Source organism: Juglans microcarpa x Juglans regia, chromosome 8S (assembly GCF_004785595.1).
Source record: "Juglans microcarpa x Juglans regia isolate MS1-56 chromosome 8S, Jm3101_v1.0, whole genome shotgun sequence".
Taxonomy (NCBI): domain Eukaryota; kingdom Viridiplantae; phylum Streptophyta; class Magnoliopsida; order Fagales; family Juglandaceae; genus Juglans; species Juglans microcarpa x Juglans regia.
In genome coordinates, this window is record NC_054609.1 from 19,365,816 (window position 1) to 19,382,794 (window position 16,979).

Here is a 16,979-nt window from a genome sequence, read left to right on the forward strand (position 1 = left end):
CTGACTTTTTTGTTTTTAGATTCCGTAAAGAATATCATTTTCATACGAAAATCTAAGCCGAAAGTCATTGTAAAGTATTGGTGGAGGCGTTGCTTAAAAACTGAACAGTTCCGTATTCTGAAGCATAAAAACTGGAGTGCTATTAATCCCCTGCTTCGCAGTTTGCACTACTTTTCTTCTGCAGAATTCTGCTGGAACATCTCTTCCTTTAAGTGCTGGATTTCCCTGAACATGCCTTTGTGTTATACGTGTTGACAACATTCTTCTATGTCGTCCAAACTGGTTGCCCTCTTCCTCCTCATCCTCCTATATCTCGCTATCAAATGCCACTGTTCAACCCCACAATCACCGGTCAAAGCCGGCTACTATTATATGGGTATCGGAAATGTCATTTCCGATTTAAATTCTAAGCTTTTCACGCACCTTATATGCGCTTTCACTTTCGTTAACTCCTCCACCTACCACATCTCCATCAACTCCTCCACCGAACAACAATTCTCTACCTTCGCCCACATTGTAAAAACCAAGAACCCGTCCGTTACAACGCTTTTGTCGATATGGGTTGGCAGAGAGCATTTGTTAAACTTCTTCTCAATGATAAACCAGTCCTCTTATAGAAATTCTTTCGTTCAGTCTTCCATAGAAACAGCTAGGCTTTATGGGTTTCAAGGTTTAGACCTTGCTGGGCTTGTGCCAACAGGAAGTAGCTCTGATATGGCCAACTTCGGTACCCTTATGGACGAGTGGCGAGTTGCTGTAAATTTTGAGGCAAAAAATTCAAGCAATCCAGAGTTACTCCTGGTCATGTCCGGCAATCGTCTGCCAGCTTTGGGTTCAGTGATTTACCCAATTGATTCCATGAGGAGGAACTTGGATTGGGTACATGTAACAGCGTACGATTACTATTTGCCTGGTAGGGACAGAGTCACATACTTTCATGCAGCTTTGTATGGCCCTTCGAACACGGCTAATACGGATAGTGGCATAAATGAGTGGAAGAGAAGAGGTTTTTTGCCGCGCAAGTTGGTCTTGGGCTTGCCTTACCATGGCTATGCGTGGACACTTTTGAGTCCCCAAAAGAATCCGGTGGGTGCAGTCTCTACGGGTCCGGCGTTCACAAAGGACGGTTCCATGGGCTATAAGTACTTCAAATGGTACATTAGAAACTATGCTCATGAAGCAGTTTCCGGGTATAATGCTACTTCAGTGGTTAATTACTGCACGTTTGGGTTAACTTGGATTAATTACGACGATGTGGAGGCCATTAGGGCTAAAGTTTCTTATGTAAAGCAAAAGGGTCTGCTTGGTTACAACATGTTTCAAGTTCGCAATGACGACAACTGGGTGCTTTCTAGAGCAGCAGGTTGGTTACATATTATTTCCTAAGAAAATCTTATTTTTTACATGATCTGTTTCTTTTATTCCTTTGGATTGATGAACTAAAACGAACATAGTCACAATTGGTCAATATTTTTAGCAAAAGAGAATCAATGTACTGGTTTCGTTTCTTGTTTAAACCCGCCAATGAGCCATCAACCAAGGAGTTACAAATAAATAAAAAAACCATCTCCGTCTAATGTATGTCGTGCCCATTTTATCCAATCTATACAAGTCTCTCAAAGAACGTGGAAGTTGAGAAACATCTGTGAACAAATTATCCTCCCCCAACAGACCACACCTAGTCAAAGCATGCGCCACTTTATTTCTTTCTCTACATAAGTACTTGATAGAGAAGTCAGAACCTTCCAACAAGCCCATCAATTGGTCCCAATAATCCCAAAGATACCACACTATACAGTCTCTATCCACAAGCCATGAAACTACCACCAAATAATCACACTCTGTATTAATTAAAAAATGACCCAACTGCCGACAAATCTTTATTCCATCTATAATCGCCCGAAGCTCAGCTTCATTATTGGAACATGTACAAAAATGATGAGAAAAAGCAAAGACAAGATTCCCTACATGATCCCGTAAAATACCCCTTCCTCCTCCAGGCCCTGGATTGCCAAGAATGCTACCTTCCAGATTCAAGTTTAACCTCCTTGGGCTTGGTTTCAATCAACGGACAGCTTGCATCTTTATAGTTCTCTGTTCCACAACTGAAACCTCCATATTTTGAAGCACACGTAAGTCCCCTTGTGAAAGCCTTTTTACCTTGGAAATTCTGCTTGCAAGAACCTACACCCAGTGCTTGATCGAGTTCCAAACCTCCAACAGGTTTTCGTCTCGGCCTTCCATCCTCACTGTACAGCCTCTAAGCCAAAGTTTCCATACAACAATGCAAGGAATCAAACCCATTAATATCCCAAGTTGTAGCTGCCTAGATGCCCTGTTAAACCAAACCTGGATCCTCTCTCGCCAACTTTGTTAAGCTACAAACGAGATCCCCACCTCTCCCGAAACCTTCTTCCAGGCAGCCATGGCAAACTCTCCTTTACAAAGCTCATGCTCCAAGTCTTCCACATACCCTGCCTTACAACAATTACAACAAGATACTAAAGGAATCACCAACTTACATACCTGCTCATCCACGCTTAAGTAATTAAAAGCCACTTTCCACATGCATATAGAGATCTTTTTCGAGAACAGATTATTTCATACCCATTTTGTGCAAGCAAACCTCAGCATCTTAATTCTAATAAAATCCCATGCCGATTTTTTCGAGAAGTTCCTGTTCTTCTCCAGTAACTAGATTAATACGTACTTCGCATCTCTCAATGCAACAACCTTAGCCACCACATCGCTAGCCTTCTGTGCCCCCAATAGCAACTGTAGTCTCTCAACATCCCACCGATCATTAACAACGAGCTCTTGAAGTCTAATGTTTGGTTCTTCAATCACTTTCACCCCTTCACATAGAGGGCCATGGTCCAGAAAGTTATCAAACCATAGCGAAATGTGATCCTCTCGAACCTTCCATCTTGAATTTTGCAATAGCTCAGGTAAGCCCTCAATAATTTTCTTCCAAAACGCCAAACCTGTATTGCCATCAACACTTAAAGAGATATGTCCATGTTTAATATATTTTGCCCAGAAGAACCTTGCCCATAATGAATTCTGCACGAATAACTGCCACCCAAACTTTAAAAACAAAGATCTACGCACTTTCACAAGGTCTCGCACCCCAATTCCCCCTTCCTCCACTGGAACACACATCTTCTTCCATGATCTCCATTTCCTCTTACTTCTACCGTTTTGCTCTCCCCAGAAAAAATTGGCAAACAACCCATTTAATTTTTTAATCACAGCCTTAGGGACCCGAAGCGCAGACAATAAATAAGCTTGAAAGCACACCCCTCAACAAAATTAATCTATTGCCTTGCAATAGCAAATGACTCTTCCAACCTGACAACTTTTTCCCAACTCGTTCAAGCAATGGCTCAATGTGTCTAATCTTCAACCTACCATTAACAATCAGAACACCCAAATATGTAAATGGGAATTGACCCTCTTTGAAACTTGTGTCCAACAACATCTCCTTAGTTCTACTATAAGCCAAATTTTTAGAGAAAAAAATGGCCGACTTATCATGGTTCACTTATTGGCCTGTCCAACTCTCATATTCCCTCAAGACCTCCATTAAACACCGAATCGAGCCTTTACTCGCATTAGCAAAAACCACCACATCATCAGCATATAACAAATGAGAAACTCTGGGAGCATTTATAGGATGAGAAAATGGCAAAATCCACCCCTTTGACATTTTGTTATTTATCATCCTTGACAACACTTCTTCCATAATTATAAATAAATACGGCGACAATGGATCACCTTGTCATAGACCCCCTTTAGGCTTAAAAAACCTCTATACGTACCATTCATCATAATAGAAAACCACAGTGTTGAGACACAATTGTTAATCAGTTTACAGAAACAATCAGAAAATCCAAGAAACGTCAATCCACCCTATCGTACACCTTACTCATATCAATTTTCAGCATAATATTACCACCCCTAGCCTTTCCATACAACATCTTCGACATCTCTCGAGTAAGAGAAATATTCTCAAATATATTTCTACCATTCACAAAAGCTCTCTACTTAGGCAAAATAATATTTCCAAGTAGTAAAGATAGTCTAGATGCCAAAAGTTTGGAGAACACCTTATAAAAAAATGTTTCAAAACTTTGTGAATTCTTCACCTTTGGAATAAGAACAATGAATGAGGACAAATAAAATTAGGGAAGATCATTACCTTTAAAGAACTCCTTCACTGCCTCCATCACACCATCTTAAACAATATGCTAGTTAACTAAATAAAAAGTTGACCCAAAACCATCTAGCCTCGAGCTACTGTCCACTGCAATAGAAGAAAATGCCACAAGCACTTCCTTCGGTAAAGGCTCCTCCATCAAACTCCTAACTTCACTATCTGAAACAACATGCTAAAATAAATTATCCAGATTTAGCAACGAACCCATCCCTTCTTGAGAAAGAAACCCGTCAAAATACTGCACAACCTCGTCATGCACCCTTTCGGGAGAATCCAGTGCCGAGCCATCAGATAATCTCATCTCTTTCACACATGAACTCCTTCTCCACTACACAATAACAGCATGAAAAAATTTGGAGTTCTAGTCACCCTCCAACAACCATTTATTTTTTTTCTTGTTGCACCAACCTCGTTTCTTCCCTTTTTACCCAAATTTCAAGCTTTGCCTTGCTAACCAATAAATCCTCCTCCACAGCCTCAAAAAAGCTAGCTTGCAACGCTGCCTCCAAGAGCTCTAAAAGCACCTCCAACTCCCGAATAATCCTATCCACTCGACCGAAAACTTCCTTGCTCCAAGTGTGCAGCTTATGCGTTAACCTCTCTCGTTTACCAGCCAATCTAAATAACCCACTACTGCACTCAATCAGCTCCCTCCACGAGCTTTCTACCACTTTCAGAAAATCCACTTGCAAAGTCCACATATTCTGAAAACGGAATGGAGCCAGCCCATATATCTCAAAACTCGAAGAAAGCTGCAATAAGACTTGTGAATGATCTAATGTTCTCCTACTTAACAGCTAAGCAGTAGCATCACCAAACTTAGAAAAAAATGCATTATTCACTAGCACTCAGTCTAGTTTTGCCTAACTTCTGGCCATACTATGCTGACCATTACACCATGAAAATTACAGCACTTCCAGTCAAAAATCAACAAGTCCATACCTGTCAATGCAATCATTAAAATCCTCCATAGTAGTAAGAGGCCTTGGTCTTCCACCTACACGTTCCTCATCCGACCGGATAATAGTAAAATCCCCCATCACCACCCATGAAACACCCACATTCGAAATACTAAACAAATGTCCCCATAGCTCTCTACGTTCAATCTGAGAACATTTTGCATAAACAAAAGTCCCTAAAAACGAGCCACCCAAATCTGAGAAAAGCCCAATGAAAGACTGATTAGTAACCCCAACAATATCCATCTCGACATCCTCTTTCCAACACACCTATATTTTACCACCAGCCCATATTTTAGAGCTGAACTTTGAAAATTTAAGACTAAGAGCCCATCTTTGCATCTTTTCTACAGCTTGAAATGGCTCCAAGACCACCAACTTCCTCAACCTCATTTTCGACGTCCCCAAACTCCTAATATTCCACACCACTATTTTGTCTATTATAAATTCAATTTTTGAGGTTGGCCTTTTGCCCTGCGAGACTTCCTCACAACTAAATCTTTAGCACCCCCAACCTTGAATCACACAACAACTTTTGAGAGCCAGGGTTCAAATGGTAATCCTTCTGAGAATCAGATACAACATCACCATCCCCTTCTGATAAAACCTCAAACCTATTAAACCCTTCAACTCCCTCAGATGGCCTGTCATTAACACACTCCTCCTCCAATATTGGCATCTATCCTTCCCCACCTTCCATTATCACACACTGCAACTCTATATCCTGCAAACCACTATCCTTCACCACACACCTATCGCTCTCCCCCACCATTACACCCACCTTTATAACCTTCCCCACCTCAACATCCTCCCCTTCCTGAGCCTTCTCAACCACTCCCCTCTCTACCTCCTCCTCACTAATTTGCACTACCTCATCTAGTTTATCTACTACTGGGTTTCCCTATATCTCCCCTTGCTTATCCTTCAACTTCAATTGAGTCCCAACATCATCAACATGCATCACTAAGCTCTGCTGATTTTCTTTACGACCAACTTCCTTCCAAACTTGTTCCACTGCTTCCTTCCTTTACATTCTCAGCCCCACCTTCCTTAACAGTTTTGTCTTAGCCCTATCACCAGACTTGCATATCACCGTTGTATGACCCTGTCGACAATATTTGTTACAATAAAAATCTCTCTTCTCATAAACTATTTCCTGCCACAAATGGTTCTTTTGTCCTATCACGAGTGGAAAACTAGAAATTGGCTCATCTTGAAGATCAACCTCCATGCACAACCTCACCCCCGTTGCCCTCGCTCTATACAACGTAGCATTATCAGTGCCTAGAAACTTGCCAAACCGAGATGTGAGAATTTGCAAGCAATCCAACCTGTACAGATGCAATGGCAACCCAAGATGCAAGAATTTGCAAGCAATCCAACCTATACAGATGCACTGGCAAAAAAATCCCTTGTGGTGCAATGGACGGCTCCTTCTACACGTCAAAATCCATAGACCAATTAAACAACCGAAATTGGCACCTTGCCACCACACTACCCTCTCTCGCCCATGCTTGCAAATAATCCTTCTCATTAGCCAGATGAAGCAACACATGGAATTCATCCATAAAGCTAATCATTGGGACCTCAGCGAAACCCCAGGTCTTAATTATTTGTAGCTGCAACACATCGATTGACGTCCTCGACGATGAAAACTTCAACACTAAAGTGTATTTGAGGTCTTCTGCCACCCTATCCATCCCAACGTTAGAAAACACAAAACCCAACTCTCCATTAATCTGTTATGGTTTCTTCAAAGGTAGCTGAAACTTGGCTACAAGCAAAGGCCTTTGAAGCGCTTGAACGAACGTACGTCAATCACCCCCTAATCCATTCACCGTTCAAGTCGCCTCTCTTTCAACCCTCTCTTCACCATTTTTGCCCATCGAAACTCCTGCACCATCCTTCAAAGAACCTTTGACGGAACCCAACCCAATCCCGCCGGCAATGTAGGCCACTGGAGGGTCTCCCAGCATGGGCATAGGCCGAACCCTAGCACAAGCGAAAAAACTCACACAAACCCTAACTGAGAGAAAAATCACCTTGCCTCGTCAACACACACTCTTTAAGATGGTAGTGTTAGTATGATGATCTATTCCTTTGTCTGCACATATGCATGCATATTTCCATGTTGTTTATGTCTCTGCTAGTCCCATCTTCAGTACACCTTGCAAGCTAATCTACACTTCTAAGTTCCAAACGACCCTTCCTCAATGCTTTCTAAAACTTTTATTGCCCTCTTTTTTTCTTATCTCTAGCATTTCACCCTTCGGAAGCACAGACTTGGGTAAAAGCTGGTTGCTAGTTTTCTGGCAAATATTTCTCGCTTTCAGACATAAATTACGCACTGTTTACCCACCTTTGTTGTGCTTTTGCTAGATTAACTCTTCAAGTTATAAGCAATCCATCTCGTTCAATGATGAGAAAAACTTCCTCGTATTCACGAACACTGTCAAACATAGAAACCCATCAATCACCACCCTTCTTTCTATTAGAGGTGGAAAGGCAAGCTGAGATTTTTTCACTAATGGTGAATAGTTCTGTGCATAGAAAGTCTTTCGTGGATTCTTCCATTAAAATAGCAAGAGTACTCTGGATTTCAGGGTCTAGACCTGAACTAGGTTTCTCCGAGCACAAGCTCTGATGTCACCAACATGGGCAACCTCTTTGAAGAGTGGTGAGTAACTGCCAAGTACAAGGCTAAAAATTCTAGCCAACAGCTACTACTCATGACTGCTGTAGTTCATTAGCCACCAGATTTAGGATTAGTTTTTTTTCCCAATAGATTCAATGAAGAGTAACTTGAATTGGTTAAATATTATTGCTTATGACTATCATGCACCTAAGCGGGATAATGTCAGGCTGCTCATGTGGCTTTGTATGATCCAGCAAACCAGCTCAATACACATTATGGTATCCGCACCTAGATCTCTAGGGGCTTAACGGCAGGCTAGTTGGTTTTGGGGTTGCCTTTCAATGGCTATGCATGGAATCATGTAGACTCCCAGGACAATGCCATTGGTACACCAGCACAGGTCCAACCATCACAATTGAAGGAGATTGAGCATTAGGCCAATCAAAGATCATATTTGGATATATGGGGCTGTTGTAATGAACAATTCCACTTACGCAAAAAATTATTGCATAGCTAAATCATTATGGATGGGTTTTGATGATGTGACGGTTGTCAGAACTAAGGTTTCTTATACCAAGGAAATGAGGTTGCTTGGTTTCGATGTTTGGCAAGTACCCAACCATGATGACAATTGGGTCCTTTCTCTAGCTGTAGGTCGAAATTAGAATATAGTAGTGTCTATTCAAAATGTATTCATTCATGATACATAATTTGTAGATATCCTTCTAGTAAGTATGTAACTGATGACATTAATTAAACCATTTATGTTTACCCTGGTTTAGTTCCTTTTGCTAATATATCATCAATGACTTTTACAATTGGTATATGATAAGGTTCAAATTGGTTAATTTTACGACATGGTTTTACATCTCTGATTGTGAAATGATTTGACCATCAGCAGAGGAGCTCGATGATGAAAATCAGAACCAAAATGGGAGATTGTTAGTGATTGTTTTGGTTTCAAGTAGTGCTACAATTGTTCTCCTTCTAGGGTTAGTGTGGGTGATGTGTTATTTGAGGAAGAGAAAGGTCAAATCTACAGGTAATTTCTTTTGTCCTAGTTGTAATAACACTCTGCTAAATTCAACATATATTGTAAATTGATATCTTTAAACATTTTTTCTCTTATTTGTACTCTTCGGTTTCAGGGACTGTACTGAAGGCAAGGAAAGGACAAGAAGCCAAAGTAAATGGTATAGCAACTAGTGGAAACTTAAACACCAATATTCTGGATCTTGAAGTCTATAGTTATGCTGATATCGAGATGGCTATAAATAAATTTTCATTTGAAAATAAGCTAGGAGAGGGTGGATATGGTCCTGATTACAAGGTAAACTTTTTCATGCTTGGTAATCTATAATTAGACAATGCCTACTTATCAGATATTGGGCTGCTGCTTATATGCTGCATGTTCTACCTTTATAACACTAACCATAGATGGGTGTGTATGTTGCAGGGTGTACTAGCAAACAAACTGGAAATAGCAGTGAAAAAACTTTCAAAAGCTTCAACACAAGGGTTTGAGGAGTTCAAGAATGAGGTTACACTAACAGCAAAACTACAACATGTTAATCTTGCGAGAGTCTTGGGATTTTGCATCGAAAGGGATGAACAAATGCTGATCTATGAGTACATGCCAAAGAAAAGCTTGGACTTCTACCTCTTTGGTAAGAATCCTATCTGTTCATAATTAGCATAATGTAATTTGTGTTGCAATTTTTTCAAATTTTTTAAAAGTAGAAACTAATATTAATGCCCCACATGTGCCCCAGTTCAGCGTATATGAAAGTGCTCAGGCAGTGTGAGTAAAGACAAATTTTGTATTCTTGGTGGTTGGTGCCATCCAGAGTTAAGCTTAAATATAAATCAAAGTGAACTTAGCTTTAGCTTAAGCTCTAGAGAGGGCTGACACAAATTGTTCTAGTTCTGAAAATACTTGTGAACTCAATAGCATTTTGGTCCTTTGTTCAAGTCATTACTCCGAAAACTGGTATTTCATTATCAAATTGATGCAGACAGTGCTAGACGAATTCTTTTGGATTGGACAAAGCGTGTTCATATAATCGAAGGGATTACTCAAGGACTTCTATATCTCCAAGAATACTCAAGATTGACAATAATTCATCGAGACCTGAAAGCTAGCAACATTTTACTTGACAATGAAATGAAGCCTAAGATCTCAGATTTTGGTATGGCAAAGACTTTCAGTAAAAATGAACATGAAGCAAACACCGACAGGATTGTGGGAACATAGTGAGTATTCTTCCTATTAAAGTTTAATAATTTAAGCATTCTTTTCATCCGAGACTAATTGTTGTATACAATTTACCAATGCAGTGGTTATGTTCCACCGGAATATGTTAAAAAAGGTTTATACTCTATTAAATCCGATGTTTACAGCTTTGGAGTTCTAATCCTACAAATCATAAGTGGCAAGAAGAATGCCTGCTTTTATGGTCTAAATGAAGATTTGAACCTCCTCGAATATGTATGTTGGTTCAGCACTCTCTTCCATAATATATAAGTACGAACAAAAATCAAATTTAACTTATCATGGTCAGTAACATTAATGTATGGGGAATTTTCTGTAATTTCAGGCATATGAATTGTGGAAGTCAGGAAAAGGCATGGAGTTTATGGATCCATCTCTAGATGATACAGTTTCATCATGTAAACTAATCAGATGTCTTCAAATAGGTCTTTTATGCGTTCAGGAAAATGCAACTGATAGGCCATCCATTTTGGAGGTTTCTCCAATGCCAAAAAGTGAGAGTGTTGCTCTTACAATCCCCAAAATTCCTGCTTTTTCTACAAAAAGAAACGGAGATGAGGGAACTAATTCTCAATTCCAGCTAGAAAATTGTTCCGTCAATGATACAACACTCTCCCAAATGGTAGCCCGGTAACTAAGCAAGGAGCCCTTTCTCTTCGGAAAATAGTTTCATAATTGGTGAGAAATTTCTGCATATTCTTAAGAGAGAGATATATATATACATATATGTATATGTATGTACTTCTTTCATTGTACCAATTTTTAAATCATTGCAGAAGATCCATTTAGGGTGAAAAATGCTATATATCGTTCTTTTATCATTCTCTAATGTGGCATCAAATGACTGACAAATAAGTAAGAATAATAAGTAGTTTTTCAATTATTCGATGATAATCTTATGATAATACTTAAAAAGATGTAAATAACATTACTATATTTACAGCTCTTTAGGCACTTTGGTAGGGAAGAAAAACAACGATTTTGGTCAAGACAAGCATAAACTTGAAGCAGAGTGGGGAGAATCAAGAGGATTTACGAGAGGTGTACACCTTAACATATATATTGAACAGATTAAAGGAGCAAAGCTCACCTTGATTTTGTAACAGAAGATCAGAACATGTGTTAAAATTTAATCCAAAGCCATGAGAGAGAGGAGCAAAGGTCATAAAAATCTAATCCTTCAAAATTATATTTTAGAAGAATAGATGATTGGCTTGGAGGTCTAAAATCGGCCCCTCTTGAGCTTATATCTAAATTCTAGCAAGAGTCCAACCTTAAAAGTCTCCAGCCTATATATGCATACTTATCTAAAACGATTGCACTATGTGCTACTATCATGAAAGCAGATGCGAAAAATCAGACCAAAAATTGCAAGCTTATTTTTTTTTTAATAAGCAAAATACATGCCCACTGACTAATACTTTACACATCTTTGATTTTGCTGAGAAAATAATAATTTTATTAATAAAAAAGTATGTTGAGATATAAATTAAATAATAAAAACTACTCTTTTCATAAGCTTAAGCTTAGGGGATAAGTGATGACTTTACATGGTATCTGGACAGAAGTCCAGAGTCTGAATCTTGACTATACATTTTACCCTCATTTAATTAAATATTCTACATGTTAAGCCCACTCATTGAGGAGAAGTGTTAAGATATAAATTAAATAATAAAATCTACTACTTCCTATAAGTCTAAACTTTTGGAATAAGTGGTGATTTCACATGACAAAATTCCCGATTACTCCCTCATACGAGTCTTTGGTTGTGTTTGTTTTGTTACTCTTCCTCTCTACAAGCATACCACAATTGAACCACGTTCTTGGCTATGTTGATTTCTTAGTTATAGCTTAACCCAGAAAGGTTATCGCTGCTATGACCCCATAACCAAACGTTTATGAGTCTCTCATCATGTAGAGTTTTGGGAACATAGACTCTTTACGAGCCTTTCCAAGTTCTTGTCTTGTTCCTCCTCCTCACATTCACCTATTTTCACTAACCTCTCAATTGCCTTATTTTCTAACTTCTTTGCAGAGATTGCAAGCTCCTTGGACAGTCATACTATAGTTACTCTCTCTCCAACTAATGTTGAAGGTCCTCCTACACCAACGCCTGTCTTAGAATCTTCTCAGCTTCCTCCCCTTCATCGATCTAGTCGGGTAAATGTTCTTCCCTTTCATCTTCGGCATTATCATTGCTTTTCAGCTCTAGCTACCATTCATAAACCTCACAATTATCGCAAGGCTAGTACAGACCCCCTTTGGCAAAAAGCTATGTCTGATGATTTAGATGCCCTCACCAAAACCCACACTTGGGACCTAGTGGACCTGCCTTCTAGCAAAAATAGCAGTTGTATGTAAGTGGATGTAACAACCCATACCCGGGGGGTTAAGGGGTTACTTCCTGTCACCTAATAATCATCTCTCACAATACATACACACACATATATATAGACATATATATATATATATATTCCAAAGACTCCATAAACATAAATTCATCTATTTCATCCAAATATATGTATTCATTTGCAAGGTTATCAATACAATATTCCAAATAAAGAAATCATCTCCACAAATGCTCAATAACAATGTCAATATCTCAAAATACCCAATTAAATAACACGACAATTCTACTCGTAAGGCTGTTCAATAATAAGTACCCTTTGGTACTCAATCCTTTAAACTAAATTAATCTTGCATGTGCTTTGTATACTTGATTCACAGCCGAACCATCCAAATCATCTGAAAATATGTTGAGATAAAGGGTGAGTTATCAACACTCAGTAAACAGTGAACATATACTAGTGTGTAAACATGAGCCATTTACAGAGTAAAAAATGCAGAACAAAACATTTCTAGTTTCAAAATGCAAAACAAAACATGTTATCAAAATATCAAAGAGATAGTTTCAAAAGCATTCATATGCAAAAGTTCTTTGGCATAGCATAGTTGAATATCATCGTATCATAACAAAAGCATCATAAAAGACAAAGACCTTGTTTAACCCCCATGGTAGAGTTGTGCTGTCACCGGTAGCCAAACTGGGTAGAAATTGAAGTGAATCTTCCCCTTATGATTCTCTGAGCCCCGAGTGTGTATACATGGAAGACCACACAGTTTCCAAAGTGGGTGCACTTAGAAACATAAATGTTGGTACCAACACAATAATAGAACCAAAACTAGAAACATAATCAGAATGTTCTGCCAAAGGTTTTCAGATGCCACATCATATCACAAAATAGTATTAAATAGATTCATATCATTTTCACATATTCAAAACAACTCCAAGCATCTTCACATAACCATGCACAAATTTTCAAATTTCATACTCGCTCTTTTTGCACAATTCAGAAACAAAATGCCAAACTCATTTCTACACTATTCATGGCAAAAATATCTCTCTTTTCTTATTTAGACACAATGAGTAATGCAAAAAACAAAATGATCGACATTGTTTCCAATATTCCATAACAAAAGCATGCATGTTTTTCATAAAATCAATCTCAATCTATTCTTTTTATGTAAAGTTTAGCATCGAAACCCCGCTTACATGACTTTTGCATAGAATTACCTATGTTTTGAACTCGATCTCTATCAATGTCACAACCTAACCAGAAAATATCCATTAAATTTTTAGTAACCTGAACAAGCGCAAAGTTAATTTTGCTAACAAACCTCAAACAAGCACAAAACCTGTACCACCTGAGCCCAAAGCTCAGGCCCAAGTTGTGGAAAATCCATCTCATTGAAGTAAACGACATTGTTTTGGCAATGAGTCATTCCCCTCTCAGTTTTCCTCTTCTCCCCGTCACTCTCCCTCCCAATTCCCTCTCCCTCTCCCTCTCCGTTACTTTCTCTGCTCATTTTTCCCACTCTTACAAATTTTCTCAACATCTACAACTGCTCTGTGTGTGTGTGTGTGTGTGTGTGTGTGTGTGACCAAACCCACATAGCCCCACCTAGATTCTCTGGTTACCCTCTCTCACGCCACTTTCTCTTCTATTTTCTCTTTTGGTGATATGCCTTTCATCGCTGCCACCAACCACCACGTCGCTCACACCATTTCCATCCCTCAATCTCTACTCCTCCGCTGTCATCCTCCACGCCGTGAGCTTCATAGCTACTCCACATCAACCCCAAAACTGCAAGCCACTGTGCACACACACACACACACACACACATAGAGAGAGAGACCTATGCACTATGCTTAGCCTCCGTTAACCTACCCCAGCAACAACCACCATCATCAAAGCCTAAAGTCCCACTATGCGCCCCCACCCCCATCTCATGAAAAACTAGAACGGAAGCATCACGTGGGACACGGAGCACAAGCAGCCACTACTCTTGCATGATGAAAGATGTCAGGCCCCCTACCTCAAGCCTCTGCCTTACACCACCATAGACCCACTTCCCCAGCCATCGTAAACCACCAATGATCAAACCGTGCCTTAGACAACCCAAAACAGAGTGGCAAGCATGCACCATGGACAACCACCCCTTCTCCACATGCATCGCGGGTTTCACCCTCCATGATAGAATCTCCATGCTGCACAACCACGCACCTAGTCCAACCGTGAACAACCCAGAATTGCTGTGAACCACCGTAGCCCTCACCTCTACACTTTTCTCTCGGTAGCCACACGATATGACTCTTGCTCTCCTCGTTAACTCTCTCTCTCTCTCTCTCTCTCATGTTCTGCTGCCCTGGATAGCCACTGTTGCTCACCCACACCGAAAGTTCCACGGTGAAGCCATGACCTTGGTCTCACGATAGGCTACCCACCCTTTTACAAAAGAAATAGTATGTGAAATTCATATAAAAAGTGACGTGTGTCTTAAGTGAGATTACAAATACCCATTTTCAAGGTTAGTGTTGATCACAGAACAATTTAGTATTTATGATTATTTCCTTTAATAAATCATGAAAATTAGATGGTTGGGGTGGAGAATATTTAGGAGAGTGATGATTTTTAGGTTACGATTATAGGTAAATGAAGTCTAGGTTATTTAGGTATTTCGGATTTTAATTAGAAAGCGTGTGCTTAATTAAATAGTTATGTACAATTGGATATTTACACAAGTTATTTGATTATTTTATAGGTGATGATTGATATCCCTTTGGCAATATTGTAAGGAAATTCAAAGAAATTAAAAAGTTCAGATAAGTGGGGTTTCTATTCTAGACTTTGCATAAAACGAATGAATTGAGATTGATTCTATGAAAAATATGCATATTTTGTTATGAAAAGAAAATTTGAAAACAACTCCAATCATTTTATCTGCATCACACATGAAATATGTATAAGTGAAAAGTATTTTTGTCATGAATAGTATAGACATGAGCTGATTTTTACATTTTAATTTTGAATTGTGCAAAAAGAGCGAATAAGAAATATGAAAATTTTTGCTTGATTAAGTGAAGATGCTCTAAATCTGTTTTTGATTATGTGAAAATGATATGAATCTGTCCAATACTTTGTTTTGATGATGTGGCATCTAAAAAATTTTGGCATGACTTTTTAATTATGTATCTGATTCTGATCTATTCTGTTAAAGCCCTACCATGAGTATATTAGTGGTATACGGCTCTGCCACGGGTTTAATAGTAGTATACGGCCCTACCACACGTATAATAGTAGTATACGGCTCTGCCACGGGCATTATAGTAGTATAAAACCCGACCACAGGGGTTAAACATGATCTTTGTACTAATGTGATGCTCTGATATGATATGAAGATATGTCTCAGATTATGATATGCAAAAGAATTTTTGAACAAGGATATTTTGATGACATATGTTGATTCTACATTCTGAAAGTAACTGTTTTGCTTTGCATTCTGAATTCTATAAATGTTCATGTTTACATACTAGTATATGTTCTCTACTTATTGAGTCGTTGATAACTCACCCCTTATTTCTACAATATTTTTTTGATATTTTAGCTGAAGATCAAGAACAGGAGCATGAGTGAGATGATTTAAGCATGGTGGGAAAATTTTATTTAGTAGATTTGTTTTGTTTTGTTAACTTGAATTATTGTGGTGTTTTGAGACATTTTGGTATTTTAGATTGATTACACTAAAGTAGTTGATGTGAAACAATGATTATATGTTGTCTAGAAGATTTTGGAGTATATATACTATGTGGTTGGAAGAAAAGTTTAGGTGATAGGAGCTAACTCTTTGGACTTTCGGGACTGGGGGCGTTACAAAACCTATTTTTCTAATGAAAATTCATAACCCGAACTACAAATTTAGCATGCACAAATCCATCCAAATATACAAAGAATTTCACTATTTCCCAAAACTTTGCTCATCTTCATCGTATTTGCTTAACCATTTATCACATGCTCACTACGATAATATTTAGCAGTGTTTTAATTTTTGTTCCAATTTGCTAAGTCGAAACAGTAACTAGCACGGCTTAGGTGGATGTTCCATAACGGCTAAAATTCTAGTTATTTCAGCCCATTCCGATCAAATTTCAGCATTTCGACTGAAATTAACATCCCAATCCGAAACATTGATGAAGAAAAGTCTGCAAAACAGAGAGAGATGGGGGGAAGGGGAAGAAGTACTCTTGTACAAAATCTCTAGAATCAAGATTAACATAACAGAAGGCATCCAAAGTTAAAAACAAGAAACAATGATGAAGATTGGTTTTTTATATTTTGAAGAGAAATTCTTACATCTCCTCATGAAAAACTAGATTACAAGACAAAAAGATATTGTAGAAAGATAGAGAGGGCTCAAACCCGTTGAAATATGAAGTTTAGGAACTAACTCCATGTAAACAAACAAGAATTAGAGACAAAAAGCATAACCATTAAAAAGTGAAACCCTATTGGGAAGAAATAATCAAAGATAAAAGACTCACCCCAACTTCTACAA

The 16,979-nt window shown here is 38.6% G+C and overlaps 1 protein-coding gene across 1 annotated transcript; it reads left to right on the forward strand.

The window, feature by feature from the left end:
* The first annotated feature begins 128 nt into the window (after window positions 1–128).
* Window positions 129–10,762, forward strand: LOC121244309 (cysteine-rich receptor-like protein kinase 4). Its single transcript, XM_041142318.1, has 7 exons — window positions 129–1,363; window positions 8,712–8,855; window positions 8,962–9,143; window positions 9,270–9,480; window positions 9,829–10,066; window positions 10,151–10,301; window positions 10,411–10,762. The coding sequence occupies exons 1-7, from the start codon at window positions 268–270 to the stop codon at window positions 10,717–10,719; spliced, it is 2,331 nt and encodes a 776-aa protein (XP_040998252.1). The 5' UTR covers window positions 129–267; the 3' UTR covers window positions 10,720–10,762.
* Window positions 10,763–16,979: the final 6,217 nt, after the last annotated feature.

Bases quoted from the DNA above. Each gene is read 5' to 3' on its own strand.
- LOC121244309 (XM_041142318.1), top strand. From the start codon at position 268: ATGTCGTCCAAACTGGTTGCCCTCTTCCTCCTCATCCTCCTATATCTC. The intron at 8,856-8,961 runs GTAATTTCTTTT...CTTCGGTTTCAG, and splicing joins GAGAAAGGTCAAATCTACAG to GGACTGTACTGAAGGCAAGG. The intron at 10,302-10,410 runs GTATGTTGGTTC...CTGTAATTTCAG, and splicing joins ATTTGAACCTCCTCGAATAT to GCATATGAATTGTGGAAGTC.